Genomic DNA, 24,038 nt, shown 5'->3' with positions numbered 1-24,038 from the left:
CGGGGGCGGCGCGAGCGGCACGGGAGAGCCCCGGGACTCGTGTCCGCGGCGGATGGGAGGCCGTCCGTGCCCCCAGGGCTCCCGGGGCTCCCGGGAGATGCTGCGGGGCCGGGGCCGCGGCCGCCCCGCCGCTCCCGCCATGGCGGGGCCGTGCCCGCCCCCCCGCCGGGCCCTTTTCCCGCGCTCCGCATTGCAGCGCGTCATCGGCCCGCGCCGCCCCCGGCGGTGACGTGTGAGAGACACCTCAGTGCTCGGCTGAGGCGGCGGCGGGGCCAAAACGGGCAACTCGGTGAGGCTGAACGAGGGGCTGGTGTCTGGCATCTGACTGTGCTGAGTTCCAGGATCCGGCGGGGCTGAGCGCGGGGCTGAGACGCGGTGGGTGCTGAGCACGGAGGCTGAGCCCTGAGGTGCTGAGCCGGGTGTGGGGACCCGCGGCCCAGGCTGTGGGGGCTGCGGTGAGGTGTGTGAGAGCCTTCCAGGTGGAGGCCCAGGAGGCCCTTTGCTTCCTCACCCAGTGCTCTGGGCTTCAGCTGTCTCGTGGTGATTCTTTGTGGGAGCCCTCGGTGCGTGAAGGGGTTTTCAGAGCAGCCCTGCATGGAAGGAGGAGAGTCTGGGGCAGTCCCCTTTCCTGGGCTCACGGTGGGAGCTGCAAAGGTGGCTGTGTGGAATGTCCACAGATGCTGTGCTTGGGATACCTTGGGAATTGGAATGGAAATGATGCATGACATGTTTAAGTACAAGTGTGGAATTTAGCAAGTCCCCGTGTGAATGGAAAAGTGCATCCTTTACGTTCTGGCCTCTGATGAGACAAAATGCAGCAGAAAAGGGTTGTTTGGAGTTGTTCCACTCCTCGAATCCTGGGGTCGGGTCTGGGCCCCTAATGGCAAGAGAGACATTGAGGGGCTGGAGTGTGTCCAGGGAAGGGAACGGAGCTGGAGCAGCTGAGGGAGCTGGGGGGGCTCAGCCTGGAGAAAAGGAGGCTCAGGGGGGACCTTCTGGCTCTGCAACCCCCTGACAGGAGGGGGGAGCCGGGGGGGGTCGGGCTCTGCTGCCAGGGAACAAGGGACAGGAGGAGAGGGAACGGCCTCCAGCTGTGCCAGGAGAGGCTCCGGCTGGATATTGGGAAAATTTCTTCACTGAAAGAGTTGTCCAGCCCTGGCACAGCTGCCCAGGGCAGTGGTGGAGTCCCCATCCCTGCAGGGATTTAAAAGCCATGTGGCTGTGGCACTTGGGGACACGGGGCAGTGGTGGCCTTGGCAGTGCTGGGGGATGGTCGGACTGGATCATCTCAGGGGGCTTTTCCAACCTGAGCAATTCTAGAGGTTCTTTGTGTGAGGCTGTTTTTCTGTTGCAGTACGTGCACCTTCTCTGACTTTATGCACTGTTTGTTTTGTAGGTTGGAACCCCAACCCTCAAGCTTAGCCCAGAGCCATGGGTAGGACCTACTTTGTGGAGGAGGGGATCGGACAGTACCTGTCCGAGCTCAGCGCGGCGGTGAAGCCTTATGTCACTGGGCTGCTGATAGGGCAGGTGAGTGTGGCATGGCTGGTTCTGCTCCAGTCCCTCCTGGGAACTGGGAAACCCCTGTTCTTGGTGTCGCTCACGGTGTGTTTGCTCACATGGATGTTGTGGACAGTGCTCCCCACAACGGGACTATGTCATCCGGGCTGTCCGCACCCCTCCCAAGGACCAGCACACGGAGCAGAACAGCCCTCCAAAACTGGCATCCCTGGATGAGGAGTGGATAACCACACACGCCAGCCAGGTGAGGAACTCACCCTCTGGGACAACAAAGGGGTGGGAGGAACAAAAGGGAAATGAGATGGTCACAAAGTATCTCATCACTTGTGTCCTCTCCAGCCTTTTTCTCCAAGTGAAAGAACCTCCCTCACCACGCTGGGCACAGATATTTTAAACCAGAAATATCTGTATTGGTTTCAGATTTTTTGATGAAAGGAGCCTTGAGAGCACTGAAGGGAGAACATTTGTGGGGTGTGTTCCTACACTGCAAAGGATCCTATGAGTGAACAGCAGCCTCACCTGTTTCTGCCTGCTTGTCTCCTTTTTGCTAAGTTGCAAGGTTTCTAGATCCCTGAGTCCTGCCAAAAAACGTTCATATTCGTGTTGCAGGTGTCCAGGATGCTCCCTGGTGGGTTGCTGGTTCTTGGTGTGTTTATGATTGCGAGCCCAGAGCTGGCAAAGGACGGGCAGAACGCTCTGCGCAAGGTGAGCAGAACTCCTGCCGGGCAGGCAGCAGCACCTCTGGCTGGCTGAGGAGTTCCCCATCACTGGCTTGAGTATATACTCAAGTAGATTTTGTTGTTTTAAGTCAGAAAATAAAAATATAGGAAAAGCGTCTTCAAGGTTTATATTAAACTAAGTCCTTGTGACACAGGTGTTAGTGATGTTAGGTTTCCTTATCTGAATGAATTGCTCAGATTAGAGATGTTTACAGTAGTGAAAAATTTATAATTCTTACTCATTTAAAAGAAATATCTTGTCTAGAAATAGTGTATTTGCCTTGGGTGTATGGGGTTAAATTTAAAACTGTCTGATAGACTCAAAATACATTTTTGTTACAATATGGGGTGTATAGTGTTACATTTAGTGTTCATTCTGAAGATGTATGTTCATTTTATCATTTTGGTGAGATAAGCGTGCTCGGTGATTTACTCATGAGCAGGTTTGGTAGCCTGAGGTTCAGGACTCAATTCTGGCAGTTCAGTGCACTGGCACCTCAGTTGTGCTTACTGAAATGAGGAGCTGGCTAAAAAAGGTGTGTCCAGTTGATCAGTGGTTACTGAATTTAAATTAGTTGTTTGGTTTCTCTTAATCAGTAATTATTTTGCACAGCTGCCTTTCCTGATCCTCAATGGATAGGCAGAAAGCTGTAATTTTCCTGTAAGCAGAAAACCATACAGGTTGGATATGGGAATGTGTGTTACTTTGTTTGGTGTATAAGGAAGCTGAATTAAGATTTCACAAGCTACTTTCACTTTGGAGAGGTTGCCTATGAATCCTTGTGGAACGTTCCTTTAACATGACATTTTGGTGACATATAAGCTGTGTTTCCTGCTGATACATAATTTTGATATCACTGGGACTTCAAACTTTTGTACAAGACTGTATTCCAGAAATTATAGCGTGTATTTTTGTGGAAAAGTCCCTAATATTTTTTGGTCTTCAGCTAATCTTCTCAGTGGAAAAGTCCCTGACTAAAAGAAGGCTCTGGAAACCTGCTGAGGAGGAGGTCTCAGACAGAGCAGCTCTTCAAATCTGCTCTGCTACAAAGAAGTATCCTTTATGAGCAAGGTTTACTGGCTGAGGCTGCTACCCCTGACCTGTGTCATTGCTGATTAGTGAGAAACTGGGAGGGGTGAGTTATCTGAGTTCAGACAGACAGAGATCAGATTGAAATTGTAAAGTTTTCTAGTAGACCATGAGTAAGGCTGTTGACCCTTTTATCCTTGCAAAATTCCCATAATTTCTCATTGTTAGGGTTGTCTGTGTGGTGGCATCACATTATGCCTTCCCCAGTCAGTCTTGAATAGCATAAGTTGAAGAAAACATCTAAAATAGTGTTTAGCACCTTGATCTTGCTGTTACCAATGGTACTTCCATGGAATTAGGGAAGCAGCAGGCATTGGGATAGAAAAGTGCAGGGTCTGTTGGTGATGAGATAATGCAAGGAGAGAAAGGAGGATCTTAGAGAGGCGAGAGAGACAAGGACAAATTATGAATTGGTGCCCTGGTGGTTCTCCCTGACAGTACATATTGATCTTAATTTACTTGTAAGAGCTGGGACAGCATCACTGTGGTAGTTGGAGTTACAGGCAAATGTTTTTCTGCTTTTTTACACTCATGAAAAGTGAGAACTTCCTTGAGGGCATCAGTTAGCTCCACAGGGAAGTTTAGTAAAGGACAAAGTTAATTGTGAGTTGCTCTTACTTCTTTTGCTTTTCACTGAATCTTTTTCTTTAAGTAGCAAAGAGTAGTTTGCAGAACCTACGACGTGCAGGATCCAAAGGTGAGCTCATCCTCCTGTGCCATGGGCAGCTTTTAGTGCATGGCAAGTAATATTCCAAAAATACATTGGCCTCTGAGTTATACAGTGCTTTGTGTAGATGCTTTATGGCTTTTTTTGTTTTCTCTGCTCTCAGAGTTCAGCTAAACCAGCAGATTGGAAATACCAGAGTGCTCTGTCTGCCTCCTGGCTGGCTTTGGGCTGCACAGTAAATGTTAATATTCACATCCCACTTCTTGCTACTTCCCCAAACCATGACCTGGAGAAGAATACCAAGGTAACTAACTGCCTGCAGCAGTTACTGCACCAATTACTACAGTAATTACTCTGTTGAAAATGAAATGAGAGAAAAGATTTGAATAGTGCCATAGAGAAGTAGGACTAATCGGGGGAGAATATTTAGCAGTTATTCCTCTTGTAAATGTAATTCTTCTGCTGTGCTCAGTCAGAAGTTTCCGTGGCTCAAAATTACTTAACAAAATTGTCATGCGCAGTCCAAATAACGTCTCTGCTGCCTCATCTAGTGAAAGGTTACACCCAATTAGAGGAGGGCATGGGGTGCTTTTAGTATGAATTGACTTTCAGTAGCCTGCAACGCTTCCTAAAAACCCCAGATCCCTGGGGTGGCCCTTCAGTGTTTTGTAATTCTTGTTTCTTAATGGCTGTGTTCTGAACATGGTGGGTCTAAGAGTTACCTTTGGGGAAAAAACATAGAGACTGTTTTTTCACAGACTTTAAAACTCCCTTGGAGCAACTGTTGAAACATGTATTTCTGTAATTTTCAGTGTGATGCTGCCCAACCCTTTAGTGAAATTCTCTTTCCTCTTTCTGATGAGATTTTTGTGTTTTCACTTACTTCAAAGAACGGGTTAAACCGGTGGTCGAAGCAGATAGAAGACAGTGTTTTCCTCATCAATGGACAAGTTAAAGATGATGATACAGAGCTACTGGAAGGGCAGGTGAGTCCCAAACAACAAGGAATTGAGCTCTAATAGATGTGTTTTTGGAACCTCCGGTGTGATGAAGCATTGACCGAGACACCTTCCGTACAGTATTTGTTGATCTAATTGACCTGTTCCAGGTCACTGATACTCAGGACTGCTTGTGTTCTTTGCTGCAGGTTCCATGTTCTTCCTCTGGCAACTTGAACACGATAATTATATGTGCAGTCTGACTAAAATGTTGCTATTAAAGAACGTGAGTCAGGTGTGAATGTAGGTGATGGGATTTCAAAGACCTGCATCTGTCTGAATGTTTATCGAAGAGTGGAAGCACCTTGGTTGGCTGATGCATCCATCTCTCCTTTGAGTTCTGTGATTATATTCCCATGGCTGGTTTCTATGTGGCATTTTTCTCTCTTGAAGGCTATAAACTAGGGCACATTTTATGCCATAGTGAGGAGACTTGATTCAGTGGCGTTCTTTCCAGTTTCATGACACAAAGAATATTTTTTTCCCCTCAGAAAAAGTCAAGAGGAAATACTCAGTCCAGCACTCAGTTCTCTGATGTCAAGGTGCTGACACAGCTGGTAAGTGTTTAGTGGTTTGCAAAGTATAACCTTGCTGTTAGATTATAAAATAGAATAAAAACTAAAAAAAATCTGAATTATTGTCCAGAAATCCAGCTTACTTATTCATAAGACTGTTTTTGCTCCTGTGGATACTGTTTGATATGATCCTGCTGTTTGCTGACAGACCTGCATATTTCATGCCTTTAGAAATTCTCGTGGTGTGAAAACCATGTTGTCAGTGAGTTGCATAACTTGGAAAGACTGGAAAACAGGTTATGGAAAAAGAAGTCCTTCAAACTAATTCATTTGGTAGTGGGATACCTGTATGTACCTGTGTACATTGATTTCAGGGTGACTTTGCATCTGAAGTTCACAGTTGCCCCACATTTCAACTTGCCTTGGCCACCTGGGACATTCATTTGGATGCTTTTGTCAGAAGCTGTCACCAGCTCTGGGTTAAGGCACAGATCCTGTGAGCTGGATCATCATGTGGAGCTCCTGGGTCTGTGTCAGGGGTTTCCTCTGTGCCAGAGGTCATGATGAGCCCTGAATTTGGTGCCCCAGCCTGGGTCCTGAAGCCCAAATGTGTCCAGGCATTACTTTGTAGGCATCTTTGCACAGCACAAGCCATCCTGTTTCATCAGGTAGTTCCTGGATTCTCTTCAGTTTTGTTCAGCAAAACTTCTAGAAATTTGTAAGATGCCATTTTAGAGGCTTGTTGAGTGTCTCAGCTTCTTGTGTTGTTCCTCTGTTGTTCCTGTGTATTGTGCTCAGGTTAATTGCCTCAGGGAATGGAGAACTTGATTTGGGCAGGAGTAGTTGGTGCAGTGGGTGTGGGAGTTGTGCATCCCTGTGTTTCCAGGTGTTGGCCCAGAGTGCTGCCTGCACACACACACTGTTGTGGTAATTAGGGGGAGCATTGCTGGGCAACACTTTGATGCAGTTCTACATGTGGCCACATGTATAATTTAGTACTGACTGATGGGGTGACTCCCAGGGCACCCTGGGTTACACTGACTACACAGTAAACATTAAAACCTCATTGCTGAAAAAAGAAAGGCCTAAAAGGTTTTATGGATTGCAATACTGGAAAGTTTTAGAAGGCTTGTACGCACAAATACTTGAAACATCTGGGAAAATAAATACATTTTCCGTAACGCAAAAGAGACTTGGAGTCTTACCTAAACAAACTAAAAGATAAAGTAAAATTAGAGTTATAAATTATAAAGGGAAACAGGTTGTATGTGAACATCTGAAGGTGTGCTATTAATTTCCTAGTGCTGTTCTGTGTTGCTGGTGCTGCAGGTGCCTTGGTGAGCAGATAAAGCTGAAATGTTTGCTTTTCAGTGCCAGGGTTCCAGTCACAGATCGACAGCTACAGTGCAGGTGTGCAGTGGTTCCATAAACCTCAGGGGGGCTGTGAAATGCAGAGCCTACATCCATAACAACAAGCCAAGGGTTAAAGAAGCCATTCAGGTACTGAAAAGGGGGTTAGTTCAGCACAAACACTTTTCTGAAATATGTGAAACTTGCCATGCTGGTTTTTCTTTGCCAGAATAGTTTATAGCAAAGGGGTCAAAATGTTCGTCCCCTTGCACGTTATTGTGTCAATGCCTTGTGAGTATTTTTGTTTGGTTTTAGTGCTAACTGTCTAGAAGTTGACAGATCTTATCCTAAAATTCCTAAACCTTTCCTCAACTTTTCATTTTTGTTTTGTTGCTTTCTTTCTGGATATTAATTCTTTTGATGTTAACTTCTCTTTATTGAGCTTTTAAAATTCACATTAGTTCTGATTTTCTGGGAAAAACTATTCTTTCACCATGGGTTTAAGCCTATGAGGGACTGGGGTTATTTCTTACTAGTCAAAATTTGCAAATGGCTTTTGTATTACTGATAATTATATTTTTATTACTGATGATTTCACTTTGTCCTTGCAGGCTTTGAAAAGGGACATAATAAACACATTGAGTGATAGGTGTGAAATACTGTTTGAAGATCTGATTTTAAATGAAGGACCTCAGAAAAAAAGTAAGAAAAATAAAACCCCCAGCAACTTATATTTGCAGTGAATTTTGGTTGTTGTGGAAAATTCTGCTGGTATAGTGAAGATCCAGTGTGGTTAGAGCAGAATAAAAAGCAAAAGGCACAATTTCTGCTTGGCAGCCTTGACTTTTTCCTAAATCTGGAGAACCTGTGTCAAGTTCAGGTGTGTCCTTTGGCATCACAGCTCTCACCCCATGTTTGCATTCAGGTCTTGTGACCACAAAAGACAGTTTCACCCTCTTTCTCACTGATTGGAAATACTGTGATTTTTAAAACTTCCCTAGTTGAAATTCCTGTCCCCGAAGTTCCAACTGCAACTTGCACATTTTAGATTTTTATTTTTGAAATCACTGTATGGCATTCCTGTATAATATTGCAGGATGTTTAAACTTGGTAGGATTAAATGAAACAGCTGGGCATGGCTCTGCATGTTTTTCTGTCACCTGTGTTACAAGTGTTACTGGACAGGTGCCCTGAAATTCAGGACTTCATCTCTGTTAAATTAAATTGGCATTGTATATGATAATTATGGTATAAAGAAGTATCCTGATTTCTTTTTTTTAACTATACAAATATATCATTTGTGTTGTCTCTGCCCCCTGAACTTATTGCTCTGCACCAAATACTATTTTACAGATGTGTGTCTTTTATAGGAGTGGACCTTATTTCAGCACCATAACTAATTGCTGGGTTGCATTAACTTGACTTGAACAGAGCATAAAACTGCCTATCATGATTATATTCAAACCCGAGGAGGAGTGTGCTGGGACCAGATCTCTGCGCTCCTGCTGGGGATTCTTTAAACTTCTTTAAGTTTAAAGTTACCTTGGTGTCAAGGTACCAAGTTACCTTGTTGTTGTGTTTAAATAAAAAATTAGTGAATTGAAATAGCAGTTTTGAGTATCTTAGGTGAAGGAAAGCCTTTTCCTTTGCATGTAGTTCTGAGTTTGCTCTTTAGGTGGCACTCGAACTTTGTGTCTGCAATCCCGTATGGTGGTGAAATCCTTATCTGCAGGCTCTCCCAGAGTTCTGCTGGTCATTCCAACCAGGAGAAAAGCTCCACTTGAAGTTTTATGGTCTGTTTTAGAGCTCTCTGGGATACTTCTGGAGAGACTAATAATGTAAGTTATATAACTAATAATAGATCAATATCACAGCAGCCAAAACTTCCACAAAACAGCAACAGCTAAACAAGCCGTGCCTGAAATCAGGATTTTTTACATGGAGGCCTTGAGCAGTTCTTTTGCAATAGTTTTATCTTATGGCCAGGGATCAAGGAGGAATCTTATCATAACTGGTATGGTATTTTTCCCCCTTTCCTTGCAGATTTTGAGAGGGAATACCATGTCTTGCCTCAGAGACTCTTTGTGCCCGTGCCTGGGTCCAGTGTGATGCTCAGCGACTACAAGTTCGGCGATGAGGCCGCTGGAGAAATCCAGGAGCGTTTTGTGGAGCTGTTGGATCAGGCTGTGCAAGCTGAAGAAATCCACATAGCAGAGGGGATCAGCACAGGTGAGGGGCTGACAACCAGGACGGGCTGGATCATTTCTTAGGAAAACGTTGACTGATGGCATAGGCCAGTTTTATCCAGATGTGGATATGCCCAAATTCAGCTTGCTTCATACAAGCTCTAAGGGTTTATATCTAATAACAAATTCAAGATGTTTGTGGAAAATAGTAACTTTCTTGCAGTTTCTGTGTTTCTTGTAACAGACTTTTGTTTCTCAAGTATTTTTTCCCTTTTCACTGCATTATCTGTGCACTCAGGGCTGCAGCCCATGAACTGCAGGAGGTACATAAAGAGATGGTCCAACAAGGTTACTCTGCACATGAGTTAGGGATGATCCTATATTGACAAATAAACTGTAAGAAAAACCTGTAAAGTTTTATTTTCTTTATATTAATATATATATTTACTCTTTCAGTAGTCCAGTTTTTTTAGAGCTGAATAGTTCTGATACTGCTTAAAATAAGTTAGAAGAAGAAGCTGAATGATTTAGTCAAATCTACTATTTCTTCCCTACAGAATTAAAAAATGCTTTAAAAATCTGTTAGCAAAAAATACAAATACTCTGTGTCCTTCAGGAAATTTTCATGCTAAATCTGACTTTTTTAAAAAAAAAGTTTCTTTGTTCTGAGTGTTTTATAAAAAATGCAGTACCCAAACTTGAAGATACGTGATTCACCCAAAATCAAAAGAAAATTGAGAGGGCTTTTCATTTTCTGCTGAATGTCTTACAAGTTTATGTTCTGATTATGAGACTGTTATATGCCCTTTAACAGATACTTTGCTTTAATCTAGTCACTGACTTCCTTTTTCTGAATATTTCTGGTTTATATCATTCCCTGTTGGCTTTTTTTTTTCCCCTGTGTGATGTTGATTTTAATGTAGAAGCGAAACCTGATGTTGAAATGCATCCTGTGATCTCATGGAAGAGATTTTTCTCCCTTTTTTCCCTTCCATCAGCACGAATACGAACTGCAGGTTACGGTTTTATAATTTAAATTTAAAAAGAATGGCATCAATTCTCATATAAGGGCTCAGAATACTTTTTTGTTGCTATTTAGGGACAAAAACTGGGAAGTGCAGCCATGACTTGCTGTGCAGGGTGAGCTGTGAGTATTGATATTCTCCTTGACCCACTTGTGTACTTGGAGGGGTTTTTGAGTTTCTTAATGTCAGAGCTCACCCTAAATTCTTTTTATCTTTCTAAATGAATCAGTTCCTCCCCAAGGCTTTAACTAAACCTGTCAGCTGTGAACTGACTCATTATATGGAGAAGCAAGAGGTGTCCACAGCTCAGGGACCTCAAGGAAAACAGGAAAGCCAATAAAAATCTCTCTGGCATTATTAGAGTAACTTTAATACTCTTACAGCTAATTACTCCCGAGCTTTAGGGAATCAGTGGAACTTAGGGAAGCAAATTAGTATTGTAGCAGTGGCTGTAGGCGTGGGAGGGAGAGAGGAGATGATTCAGTTGAGCTTTATTGTGTGATCTGGAGGTGAGAAGAAAACCCCTTTGCACTGACAGCAGTGCCTCCCAAAGGTTGCTGCCAACACTGTGTGTGTGAAAGGATGGCCACAAAATGAGCTTGGGTGGTCCTGTAGCTTGCTGGGTGGGGGGGGATTTATGCTCTTTAACTAAAAAAAAAGACAAATTTAAAATTGATTTAATTACTAAATTAAAGTAAGTGCTTATTTTCTTTAGGGGGAAAAAAACCCAACCCACAAATTAAAGTAAGTGCATAGGAGAGAAGAAGGAAAACCATACAAACAGGATTTTAGGAAAACCTGGCCTTGTCCTGGAGAACAGCATAAAGATTGTCCATAGAACAGGATCTGTTCATTCTGATAATTATTGATGTGGCATCATTCACTCGTGGTTTATTAAAATCACAATGTATTTATACACTTCTATCCCACCAGAAGGGTCATTTTAGAAATGAGACCTATTAACTGCATAAGAAAAGTGTTCTGCATTCTAAGAGAAAACATTAATTAAGCAATTTGATTTTTGTGTGGTTGCTTTGGTATGAAGTGTCCCAAGTATTGCTGTGACCAGGTTTTTGTGGCATAACAGCAGTTGGGGGTTTCCCTTGTGTGAAGGCTTTTCCAGTTCTGATTTGGGCATCGTATGGTGGTTCTCTATTAATAATAGCCAATATTCAGTTGTTGGTTTGTCACCAGCCTTTCTATTTGAATCACAATTCCTGTGGTCTGAGGCACCAACCTTGAATTAACTGGCAATGCTCTCTGTGGTGAGGGTCTGGGGAAAGTTTGCTGATATAAAGAACTGTCTAAAATTCAAGAGCAGGCTTAATTTTATTTTTGCTCTTTAAAATATGCTCTTGAGAAGAAAAGGATCTATCAGTACAGGCAAAAGATTTACTTTTTAAACAGCTTTTAGTCAAAACATAGGAAATTTTGAGAAGGTCACTTTTATGTGCTTACTGAGCTTGGCCTCTGCTGCTGTTTCCTCCGGTGTTATTCTCTTGATTCCTTGGACAACTCTCCAGTGAGGACACTACTGGGTCGTGCTTTAAAATTGTTATGTGGAAAATAGAGAGTAAAACCCAAGCTATTTATAAATGAGAGACATAAATAGCTCTAACACTGTACTTTCAAGGTATTTAGTGCTTTAAAACAGGCAGCTGAAAGCTCTGCGTTTCTGATTGGCTTTACTAAATCCCTGCCCCTGCTCGGTGCAGCGGGTGGGGATAGACAGGAATAAGCCTTCAGCAGTGGTAATCACCTCCCCACCTTCGTTAGGGAACTGAAGACTTAATGAAGAATTGAGGATTCATAGAATTGCTGCTGGAAAACATCTGCTATTAAAACTTCGTATGAATTGTGCTACAGCTGCTACACGTGCACGTCCTTCCAGAAATGCCTTTGGGAACTAAATAGCTCAAGGCTGGTTCTTTTTCTTTTTCCCTTTTTTTTTTTTTTTGGTGTATTTTCCCCTCTGAGGAATGTGCAGCTACCTTGATGTGCAGCTTCCAAAGGTGCCTTCAGAAAAGCCCAGCAGTTCTTAGGAAGGCACGAAGAAACATGAAGTTAGAGGGCACAGACCATCCTACCTGCTCATCACACCTAAAGCAGAAAGGAACCTGCTGGATCTAGGTGACCCCAGAAATACTTAGTTTATCCCAAAGTGGTATGTTTTAGGGAATTCAGAACTGGACAGAATGTGGTGCTCACACTGTGCTAGTTAAGATACTTACTAAAAAGCTGTATTGCAACAGTTAATAATTCCTCTAGCTGAACATTTCTGCTAGTATTTTAGGCAGTCCTTGGCACAGAAAAAATAATGATGAAACCACTCATTGATGAAACCTCATTAAGGACCAGTGGGATTCAGTGATATTTGATAATTTCTCTTCCAAACAGCACACTTTGAAATGTTCTGAAACGCATTGAACTGTTGTGTTGATGTTTTGATTTTACGTGTATGTGCAGCTTACACAGAGATCTCCAACCCATGTTTTGCTTAATATATGGACATGTATGTGTCTGGATATCTGTATATCTCAATAGCTTATGAAGTTTCATATCAGACAGTTATTAATTGCTCTGCTGCAGCACATCCTGTACAAATTCAGTGGGTTTAAGGATAAAAATGGCTAAAGACAGATACTAAAAGTCTAGTTTGCTTCGCTGTAACAGGTCTTGTCTAGGTTTAACTTGAGAAGATTTTGAAGACAATCATCCTCATGAGTCATCTGAGATGACAGAAACAACCTTTCTGATCACATCTAGGTTATACATTTCCACTATAGCTAATGATAGAGAAAGTATTTTGTTAATCATTTGCATATGAATCATACAAAGGATGTGTCTTATTACTCAAGTATGTAACCTGTAATTTATTGCTGATAGACAACCCCACTGGGTGGTTGTGGAAACAGGAGCTCTGTTTTTATTTAGATCAGTGTTCCGTGGACTCCTCAAACTTGGTATCTGGTACTGCTGGGGGGATTTCTTTGTCTTCTGGACAATCCCTTAGGCTCATTCTCTTATCTCAGTGTGCCTGTTCTGTTCTTCCCAGAGACCCTCAGCTCTCACTGCAACAGCACAAACACTTTCTCTGGCTGGTTGCTTGTCCAGAAGTTGTCTGCAGTCATAGCTACTGAATTGTAATCCAAACTTTTGACAAGTGATGCCTTAGCAAACCCTCCTGGGAATGGGAATGCAAACTGAAGGCCTTTGGCCCACCACCATCGAGTAACCTTAGCACTGAGCTGGGATTCCATGCTGGCTCTGGGTGGCACAAACAGTTCAGGGGGAGGACTGGAGATTATTGCCCTTCTTTCTCTCCTCCCTGTCTCTAGCAAGCTGGGGATAGCCAAGTGGTGAGGGAAATCTTGGGGAAGGAAATAGATACAGGTTTGAATCCCATCTGTCTGGAAATAGATTCAAGCTCTCTCACATCCTGGCTGAGCAGACTAAGGATTTAGTAATCACTCCAAAGAAGAATGAGGCCTCTATGCCTGCTCAGAAGGGGTGTTTTTATGGGATCTTCAACAAGAAGTTTCTGTGGTTTGAAGAAATGCATTGATGGCTGTTGGGTAGGGAGGTGATGCTGGGCTCATCCTTGTGGCAGTGGGTTGGCACATGGCCTGAGCTCAGGGCAGATGGCTCTGAAAGGAAACTCTGATCCTGGAAAGTGGTTAATGGTAAATTTTGGTGGTTCCCCCTCGGAGCAGTCAAATTCTCCCCATGCTATGCAAATATGGTTGGGTATGTTACCATGGAAGCAGGGTGTGGAAGATGAGTTTCAGAAGAGGAACTCCTCCCCAAATGTACTTTGTCTCTTTAGTTTTACTCTCACACCCATATAGAACAATTTAGCACTGTGTTGTTGCTAACGTACTGCTTCAGTGAACTGCTTTTTGTACCATAAATGTAGTTGATGTGAAGTTGTTGGGCCTTTTGCATTAGTTCATTGTAAAACACAACTGATAGTTTTCCCCCTAGTATTTACTTCTTCCCTTGATTTCCATGCAGTTGATATTTGTCCAGTTCCTGACAACCTGGAGGACACACAACAGACACAGCTGACAAAAGCAACGTTGCTGATGAAGCTTCAACAAAATATGGGTATGTTGCTTCCCAGATTTTTGCTGTGGCAATGCCAAACCCACAGTGGGCCCTTTGTGTTTGCTCCCACAGCATCCCAATTTTCAGCCTCAGTAATTCAGCCACAGAACCCTCCTTTTCAATGCAACTTCTCCACCATACTCCCTTGTCCAGCCCCCATGTATGTCTGCACTCAGTACAGTTCTCTTGGCTGAAAGTCTTCTAGTGTTAAAATACAGTTATACTTTAGTCAACAAAGCAGTAACTTCTGCTTTCTATTTATTCTTAGAAGTAGAACATGGTAATTGGAGGATTAAATGTGTATTTGATGTAGATATATAAATATCTTTCCTTAAATCATTACTCAGGTGTTTTGGGGTTTTCTTGTGTGTCTTCTCAGCTACATCAGTAATGAGCAAGTTAGTCAACAGGGAAATGACTGTTGTGCTACAGAGACCTACAGAGTACATGTAGTGCTGCACAGAAAAGAAAAAAATTAATAGCTTTTGTTTCTTAAACTTTCAGTTATTTTTTCCCAGTTTGATTCCTAGAATGGAGTCAGTGCATTATTTTATGGCCAAGGTACTACAGAAGTGTGCAGCCAGCTGGATCTCTGGGAGGGTCCTGCTCTGATTGGAAGTGTCATGTGGAGCTTTTATAGTTTATTTATCCAACACTGTAGCTTTAGATTGAGGCTTAATGGTGTTAGGTAGCTCACAGAATGTCCTGAGTGGGAAGGGCCCCACAGGACCATCCAGTCCAACTCCTGGCCCTGCACAGACACAGACACCCCAACAATCCCACTGTCCCTCAGAGCGTTGTCCAAACCCTCCTGGAGCTCTGGCAGCCTTGGGGCTGTGCCCACTGCCCTGGGGAGCCTGGGCAGTGCCCAACCACCCTCTGGGGGAAGAACCTTTTCCTGATAAAAGCAGTTTTTGGGGTGACTCTTTGGTTTCTCCTCGGGCACATCCACCTGCCCCTGCCCTCCCCGTGCTGCCCTTGGCCCCTCACTGCCGTGTTTCTCTGTTATTCCAGGTGTGGTGGTGGCAGCTGCTGTTGCAATCCTTGCATCCATCTTCTCTTTCAACTACTTCAGTGACTGAGCTGCAGCCCCTGGAGCTCCATGGAAACGTTGGCCATTTCCAAGCTGGAAACAGCTGGGTTTAATGGATTGGTAATTAATTGTTGCCTAAATATCCCCAGGTAGATGTGCAATATCAGTGTAATGGGAGGCTCAGTTACCTTGTTCCAGCATGCACTTCATGTATCAAGTAGAATTATGCAGGTACAGAATCAAGTAGAAAGTGAATCAAGTTTACAAGAAACCAACCCTGTCGCTTCATATCAATGAATGATAATATTGTTTTCTAGAAGGAACCCTTAAAAAGAAATATGGAACCTTCATTTTCTTCTGCTGGCTCCTTCAGTGCAAAATGCTGCTCCTGGTGTTTCTTAGGCTACTGATAAGACTAGTGTAGTTACCTGGTATGACAATTCCTGCTTTAATTTGCTAAGAGAAATCTCATTAAAATTAATGGGGGAAAAATTAGATTTACTTTTAGGTAATACTGGTTAACTAGCATAAAAGATATACAAATAGTTTCTAGAATTTTCAAGACTAGATCAAGGCAGCCTGTAAATACCTTAGTTCAAGATCTGGAGAACTCAGAAATCAATAAATTTCTCTCTCCAGCTCTTATTCAATCATTGTTCTCTTGGAATATTAACTATTTCAGCAACAGCTACACGTAGGCAGCCCATGCAAGTTGTCAAATTTATTGCTAATCAGGATTTTTAGACTGTAAACAGAAATCTTTCCATTATAGGATATTTTCCAGGGTACACTGGGCTATAACAGGTTTACTGGCCATGAGGAGAGGTGAAGGAGGGAAGAATTCTAGGAAGGTTAATAAAGATAATTTGTAAATGAAATGTGATGTTTACTTGGACCTGAGCTACAATAGAAAAGAGTTCCAGATTTTAAGGCATTTTAATGCCACTGCAAATACCTTTTCTTGTTTAAAGGCACTGGAACACAAAGAAAAAATAAACACTTTGGTTCTAAAGCGTAATCAAGGACGTACTGGGATACCTTTATTAAAGGCAACTGTGAGAAAGGTGTCTTAACTGGTGTTGCCTCATCTGTGTATTCTGTTTTTACGTGTTTGGGAAAAAGAGCTGCTTTTAGCGTTGTGAGTATCCTTTGAAACACGGCGTTGACCTTTGGTGCTCAGTGTTGCTCAAGCAGGGCCTGCTGGAGGAAGGTGGATGTTGTAATGGGGGCACTGGGTTCAGCTCTGTGGGCTTTATAGGTGCATTTTATTCTGTGCCAGTGGGTGGAATCAAAAGCAAGATGGCATCATGCACAGCAGTTCCTCCAGGGGAGGCTGAGCGTTATCCAGAAAATGGGGTTAATTTTGTAACCTGCTTCAAAGCAGGGTTGACTTAAAAGTTGCTCTGCTAAAGTCTCTGTTAGAAGGAGGAGCAGGGGCATAATGAAAAGCAAAGAGTTTGTCTTTTGTCTCTTTTTTGAGGGGGAGGGGTGGGATGAGGAGGTAGAATACAACATTTTGGAGGTAAAATATAAAATAGTTACTCTGTAGTTGCCTGTTGCACACAACTCAGCCACAGAAGTGAAGTACAGCATCTGAGATGCTCAGTGTCTGACACCAGAGAAGAAAATGGTCAGGGAACACTCATCCTGTAGTTCTTCTCCTTTAGTACTTGTGGTGTAAAACATAAAGCTTGTTGGGATGTATAATTCCATGGGACCCCTAGCAGAGAACTCTGTTTTTCTTCCCCCCTGCAAGCTCACTCAGTGTTTAGTGAATGATCCTTTTCTCTATGGTCTTACTACAGATGGTCAAATTAACCCCCTAGCTTATAACTAACCGGCTATCAAGGAGCTGTGGAAGTCTGGTTTTCCAATTTGGACCTGGAAGAAAGCAAAGAAATTGCTTTTGATGGGATTTCTGCTTTCATACCAGAATAAGAATATGTGCAATAAGAAATTAATTTAACCCTGTCAAAGTAAAAATGAGTAATTTGACTTGTACCTACAGATTGAGCCTTCCAGTCATCCTGCCATGAGGAAACAGGGCATGTGGAAGAAAGCAAGTTCTCACTTGTCTGAGAATTACAGGACTAACCAAGAGGGGATTTCATGGTCCCATCCTTTTTTGTTGGCCATTGAGAACGTAAGAAAATGAGGGCTTAGGAGAAATGAAAGAGTGTGTGTAAGAGAAAAGGAACCTTTTAAAAGTCTCTTGGGTTACTGCATAACTCTAGCTCAGGTTTCATACAAGTTTATCCTTTTCCTATGCAATCCTGTGAAGCTTTTAGTCTGTGAAAACTGAGCTTTGTTAACTCATGTGCAGCACTGGAAATCTGTTTTAATTTTAATATGTAAGAGTCCAGAGGAATGGTTTGGACTTCAACAGCTGAAAGTCTGGCTCTTCTAAGCATAGTTCTAAAATTGAGGTTACAAAATAATTTTACAGAAGCCCTTATTTTCTGGGCTATGTGGCTTTCAAATGTGGTTTTGAAAAGCCTCAGTGGTCTGGGTCAATGAGGTTTATGGTCCCTCACATCTGAGGGCAGCATTTGATGTGGTGGGAACAGACAGGCTGGGGGGATTTGACCCCAGCTGGCAACTAAAGGACCACACAGGGCTCACTCCCCTCCTTGGGGCAGGGGGAGGAGGGTTGGGACAGAGGGACAACTTTTGGGTTGCCATGAGAACAGTTTAATAATTGAAATAAAGTAAAACATAATCATAGTAATGAGAAGGGACATAACAAAAAGAGAAAGAATACAACCCCAGAGAGACAAGGGATGCCCAAGGCAGTTGCTCACCACCCACTGCATCCAAAGCACAGCCTCCCTGTGCTGGATGCTGGGAAGAGAAATAACTCCCCCAACTGACACTTTGATCTACCAGAGGTTTTGTCTGGGTTTGATCAGCAGTGACACCAGTGATAAGATGAATATTTGGGGACACTCAGGGTCTCTGTGCCTTTGAGTCTGAAGGAAGAGGAACCATAGCCCAGGGCAGCAGGGAGGTACCCCCATGTGCTTTTTGAAGCATTTACTGTTTGTTACTCAAAAAACCTTTGTACAGTAATAAATGTTTGAGTCAAGTCTTGCTTTTTGGGGTTTTTTTAAGTTTTTTTTTTTTCTTCCCCTGCAGAAACCTGGATAACTGCTGTGATCAGAGCTTTATTTGCAACTTCATTAGTCATGAGCTGCTGTTGAGGCCTGGTGCCACATGTGTTTGCTCTCTCTCTTTGTTTTTTGTTTGAAATTACAGGTTGAAGGAAATACTACTTAAGCATGCTTAATCCTTCTCTTAAACTGGAGTGTCAGCTTATTTCTTACAGTAGCTATGGGTCCAGTTTCTGTGGTGGGATTGGTGGTTTTTTTGCTTTCAGCCTGGTTTTCAGAGAAATGAAGTTTATGTTACAAGGCTGCTGATGTGCAGCCTAATGGCTTTTGAGCCAAGTTGGATAAAGAGGGAAAGTTCTCAAGAACTTTAAGTTCCCACCACTTACATGGAGATTTTCTGGTGTGCAAAGGACAGAAATTTTTCACTAATCTTACTTTAAGACGTCATAAAAAAATACAAGTGAAATATTGACCGGCTACCCAGGTAACTGGTTATTTTTGTGATGGACAGAGATAATTCATTATTTTCTACATAATCTTTTATAAGATCACCGGATTTCCATTATGCTGAGTGGATCTGCAAATGGTAGATCTGCAAATATTCTGAGCACTGCTCCAAGGGAAAAGCTTTATTCCACCTAGAGTTCCCTCAGAAAGACTTATGACACCCCCTCCACTCAGCAATTTACAGCATGGAAATCATAACATTTGGAGAACATGTTGTTGGAATTCTCGGTGGAATAAAATCATGAATTGTTTTACAGATTATAAAGAAGATTGTACAAGAGCTGATAAAGGAACTTCATTTGTTAGCTTAGTGTACATGAGGTGAGGTTTCTAGAGCTCTGTTAAGACATCCATCCATTGCAAAAACAATATTAAAAGTAGAAAATCAGCAGCATTTTCATAGTTTCTGAAAATGAACCAAAAAAAGAGAAATAATATTTAACTTTATAGTGAGTTTCCCCTCAGATTGTTAAATTGTAGTTCTCAGCAGCTTCCCTTTAACAAAACTCAAAACTTTGGGCTTAGGAAATGTCTAATGAGTGCTTACTAATATTTCACATGTTTTAAGGCTAAGGTTGTGCACTACCAATATATTTCACACTTCCAATGGCAGGTCTCAAGGGCTGTTAAGCTTTATTCAGAGTTATTACATAAGCACAATATACTTTTTCAGATACTGCAGACATTTTAAACATTGCTGCTCAACCTGTGGAGCACCCATGAACTGAAAGGAGCTGATGCTGTGTCTGTGTTTGCTGTTGTGAGAGCAACACTTGTGCAGTGTTGTCACAGAAGTGACAACAAGAAGGGGGAGAAATTTATTTCTTTTCATGAATATCGAATATTAAATGTGGAAGCATAAAATATTGTCCTAGTTACCTAAGTTATTTAGGAATGTGAGGACTTTGGGCTGTTAGTCCTTCAAACTGCTTTTTCTTGCTGAAGTTGGTAGAAGTGTATCTGAGGAGCCATAATCCAGGGGATGGACATGGCTTTTTGTGTGCACAGAGGGATGGATCAGTCTGAAATGAAGGTCTTGTGCTTCTTGGAGACAGGCATGGGCCCTCAGTTTTTAATCCTTTTTACCTTCACATCTTAAAGATCACCAGCATTGTCTGCTGTTCTTCCTATTACTTGTGGCATAGAGATAATTATGTGCAGGACTGCCAGTTGTGTGTGTTTGAAGTAAAATTCGTATCCTAACAGTTAAATAATTTTGTATCTTTGTATCTTACAAGTAAGTTAGCAAAGACAGCCTTCTCTAAACGAGATGAGTGTTACTGACATTGATTTACAGCTTACTGAGGAGGAAAGGGAGACAGTGAGCACCGTGGCTCTGACTATTCAACATCCTGCTCATCCGTGTTGCCATTTCCCAGGGCGGGCAGCGTCCCCTCAGGCAGCAGCCCGTACTCATTCAGGAAAGCCTCCACATCCACAGCAAAGAACTCCTCATTGAACTGTTCAGAAACACTAATGAAATTGCTCAGCAGCTCCCCAGCCTTGTAGACCAGCAGGGAGGGGAGCACCTCGTTGGAGAAGCGATCTCCAGCCCCCGTGCTGGAGGCCTTGATCTTGCAGAACTTCACGGTGGGGTACTCTGCGGCCAGGCAGGTCAGGCTGCTGTTGAGGGCGTCGCAGCCCTTCACACCATCTTCATAAATGTGCACTATCACCGTGGTGGTTTTGTGTTCCTTCTCCACGGCCTCCAGGAACTGTTCCCCGTTCTGCAGCTCGCACAGGTAACCGAACTTGGGCCCGAAGCTGAGCCGCTGGTGCATGTCCTGCATGCAGCGCTTGCGGTACTGCTGTAGGCAGCTCTCGTCCTCCTGCGCGTCGTGGATCAGCTCGTACTCCTGCATGCTCATCTGGGGGGGCCAGAGAACGTCGGGTTAGGGAGGGCTAAGCCCTCGGTGCTGAGATGGGAAGAGCCCCTGCTGTTGTCTAAAGAACATCCAAGCTGACCCTGCAGTGACTCTGGAAGGTCTCCTCAAGACACGGGTGAAGGTCCTGCCTCAACACTTCCACGTCAACGTGACAGTGTTGGAGGCAGTTGCCACATTGACAAAAACCTCTGGATCTTCCAGAGTTGGTAGGAATTTTGTCACTGACTGCAGTGGGCTCAAAGTTTAATTCCTGTGTTTTTGGGGGTTTGGGTCCCCCCCGTTCAGACCTGGCAGGTGGTAATGAGTGACATTCAGGCTCAGAGCTCTGTCCCTGACTAATAGGTTTTTAAACAGGTTAAATGTTTTCCTTTGCCTTAACCACGGATAGATCACTGTGGCAGGGAAGAGAGGAAGAAAAGTCAAACTGTGCTGTGATAGGTTGTTGTCTTTTGCTTGAGAGAGGACTGGGTAGAGAGAACCTTTAAGGCTGGAAAAGCCCTCTAAGATCATTGAGTCCAACCATTAACCCAGCTCTGCCAATTCTACCACTAATCCATGTCCCTAGGTACCACATCCCCATTTTTTTGGACACTTCCAGGAATGGTGATTCCACCAGTTCCCTGGGTGGTCTGTTCTAATGCCTGACAACCCTTTTGGTGAAATTTTTTTCCCTTATGTCCAATCTGAGCCTCCCCTGGCACAGCTGGAGGCCGTTCCCTCTCCTCCTGTCCCTTGTTCCCTGGGAGCGGAGCCCGACTCCCCCCTCCTGTCAGGGACTTGCAGAGCCAGAAGGTCCCCCCTGAGCCTCCTTTTCTCCAGGCTGAGCCCCCCCAGCTCCCTCAGCTGCTCCTGCTGCTCCAGCCCCTTCCCAGCTCCCTTGGTTTGCACGTGGTTTGTTCTCTCTGTGCTGGGAGAGCTCTGCTAAGTTACACAGAAATTGAGTTTGGCAAATTCAGGATTTTCTAGCTTATAACTGGTATGTTTTATCTAGAATCAAAATTCATTTATTTTGCTCTACTTACCTTACGGCAGAATCTCTCTCTGGTGTCTTTATCATCTCTACTGAAGGATCTGTGTGGTGAAGACATTTGTCTAAGCATTTCTTTCTTGCTCAAGGATAAGGACTCTCCATCTTCACTTTCTAATTTAAACTTCCTCCAGTCATTGATCACACCTTTGGGCCCTAAGAGAGATGAAGCTGGATGAGAAACTGCAACAAGGAGCTTCTTGAGAAGTTTCTGCTCTTTGCTGCTTTGTCCTTCTGTGCCTCAGTTTATCTGTCCGTCCCTCTTCCTCCCAGAACTCTCTCCAGGAGTGCTGAGAACCCAAACTTTGGGACTAATGTGTCCCAAAAAGTAAGAGTTTTTTCTAACCTGGATCACTTTGGGGTTCTGCTTCCTATCAGGAGCCCATGAACGGATTTTGGTGAGCTATTTCAGTAGTTAACAAGGATGAGAATGTTGAAACCTGGTAAAATTGCCATGTTCGCCAAAGCTTGTGTTTCATACAAGTATATTTGCATGTCTCTATAGACAGTGCATTTATATAAATAAATTGTATAAGAACTCACAGTAAAATTAAGAATACAGGACACTTGACATTTCTTTTTAAACCCATACTTGTTCCACTGGAAGAGTAACCCATAAGGCAAATGCTACAATAGTTCTGATTGTAATGCAGAGCTGGTTGACTGAAATGGTTAAATTTTGAAAGAGGGGAGGGGGAAATTAATTTCAAATTCCAGTGCTGTTTTTCAAAATGAAGCATTTGAATCTGCAGCTTAGTTTATAAGGCATAACCAAGGAATATTTTGGTGTTTTCAGAGGTGAAGCGTCCCAGAGAGAGTTAGCACAAGAGCTCCAAGAAAAGGAAGCCCTTGGAGCACGGGGGGGAACATCTCGTTGCCTGCTGGTGTCCATGTTCTACACACGGGTCATGATCCCTGGGTGTGGAGCTGAACACAGTGTCAGGACTCATAAAAATCCTGAGGATTGAGTGCTGCTTTAAAAAAACTGATGATTTTGAGCAAGACTTCTCTTAAAGCTTCTAAATGCTGCGCTGTGTTTGCCAAGAGGACTTACAGGTTCATTTTTAGTTCTCAGTGTTCCTTCTATAAAAAGGAAAACATAATTTTGCCTTTATAGTGAAATATTATTGCTAAATTCTAGTGTGGGGTTTGTTGCTGTTTGGTTTTCTCTCTTCCCCAGGAGAAGGAAGGCCATCCTTCAGGAGCAACCCACAGGAGCTCCACTGCTCTTGGTGGCTTTGTCAAGTGTCTCCTGTGTTGGCTGTTTGCTTCAGGTATGAGGAGGATTGGCACAAAGATCAGACTGGTGTTACCTGCCCTTACCCCAAAATGCATCCTCATTGCCTTTGGAACCTGTGTTTCTGCTCAAGGGGATTGGTGAATCCATTGGATCCACTGGAATTCTGTGCTTCCCCAGTGAACAGGGACAGTTTAGCTTATTTTTAGGGGGAACAAAAAAAGGCAATTAGTTTCCTTGCCTGTGTGTGTCGCCTGTCCTTCGAAGTCTTCTTCCAAGCTGGTGTTGGCATTTTCTTCCATGTCAGTGGCTGGAGCAGGAGATGCTGCAAGTTGCAAAGGAGGACAGTTAATAACAGGATGGAAAAGGGATCAGCAGGTCCAACAGAGTGTGCAATTTCCTGCAGTGAGTGTCAGTGGAGATCAAAAGACACATGATAATTATAGAGCTGCTCATTGTCCCATAGAAAGCAACTGGGATATGTGTCAGTCTCCTTCAAAAGGCGTCTGGCCAGATGCTCACGGAAAGTACCCGGGTGAGGGTTCCTTCATTATACTGTTCCTTCCCAGTCATCTAGGACATGGTGGGAAATAGTGGCTGTAAAACTTCTTGCAATGGGAATGTGCATTGAGTATTTTCTTTTTTTTAAAATCCCCCTTAAAATCAGGAACCTATTGATTTTCCAAGTGCTGCAAGTATTTACTTTTAATTATTGCCCGAACTGCTCGTTTCACATACAGGATATGGAGTCAAGAATTTGAACCTGTTGGGCAAGAGACTTCTGAACATCCTGGAGCTGGTTGGGCCATGTTTGTTGCAAAACAGCAGAAATGGTGGGGGTTATAAATCAAAATCACTTTCTTGACCCACCCATTCTATAAACCAGGGCACTGTGATACAGTAACACCCTTTTTATCTTTAGGTGGAGTTTTTGCAGCAGAACCACTGCTTTTGAGTATTCCCACCGAGGAGATGATCCCAGCTGGGTGTTGTCAGAGCACTGCAGAGCACCAAGGATTCTTAAGGCAGGTGATTTGAGTGCTCCTGTTTAGTCTAGAGT

General features: G+C 43.4%; 2 protein-coding genes across 3 annotated transcripts; one reads left to right on the top strand and one right to left on the bottom strand.

The window, feature by feature from the left end:
* The first annotated feature begins 111 nt into the window (after positions 1–111).
* On the top strand, positions 112–18,296 carry ODR4 (odr-4 GPCR localization factor homolog). Of its 2 annotated transcripts, none has more exons than XM_027749402.2 (14): positions 112–289; positions 1,397–1,530; positions 1,637–1,765; positions 2,131–2,226; positions 3,188–3,294; positions 3,991–4,027; positions 4,161–4,301; positions 4,888–4,983; positions 5,487–5,552; positions 6,882–7,010; positions 7,472–7,562; positions 8,904–9,089; positions 14,086–14,178; positions 15,193–18,296. In XM_027749402.2, exons 2-14 carry the CDS (start codon positions 1,432–1,434, stop codon positions 15,258–15,260), a joined length of 1,338 nt encoding a protein of 445 aa, XP_027605203.1. In that variant the 5' UTR covers positions 112–289; positions 1,397–1,431; the 3' UTR covers positions 15,261–18,296. The 2 variants fall into 2 exon arrangements, with proteins under 2 accessions (XP_027605203.1, XP_027605204.1); XM_027749403.2 differs by having other exon boundaries at positions 112–375.
* A 1,872-nt stretch (positions 18,297–20,168) lies between these two features.
* On the bottom strand, positions 20,169–23,280 carry PDC (phosducin). Its single transcript, XM_027749405.2, has 3 exons — positions 23,220–23,280; positions 21,737–21,897; positions 20,169–20,696 (listed from the first exon to the last, which is right to left on the bottom strand). The coding sequence occupies exons 1-3, from the start codon at positions 23,278–23,280 to the stop codon at positions 20,169–20,171; spliced, it is 750 nt and encodes a 249-aa protein (XP_027605206.1).
* Between the last annotated feature and the right edge of the window lie 758 nt (positions 23,281–24,038).

Source organism: Pipra filicauda, unplaced genomic scaffold (genome assembly GCF_003945595.2).
Source record: "Pipra filicauda isolate LSUMZ 115617 unplaced genomic scaffold, ASM394559v2 scaffold347_size1265977_pilon, whole genome shotgun sequence".
NCBI lineage: Eukaryota > Metazoa > Chordata > Aves > Passeriformes > Pipridae > Pipra > Pipra filicauda.
This window is presented reverse-complemented; position numbering and strand designations above follow the sequence as displayed.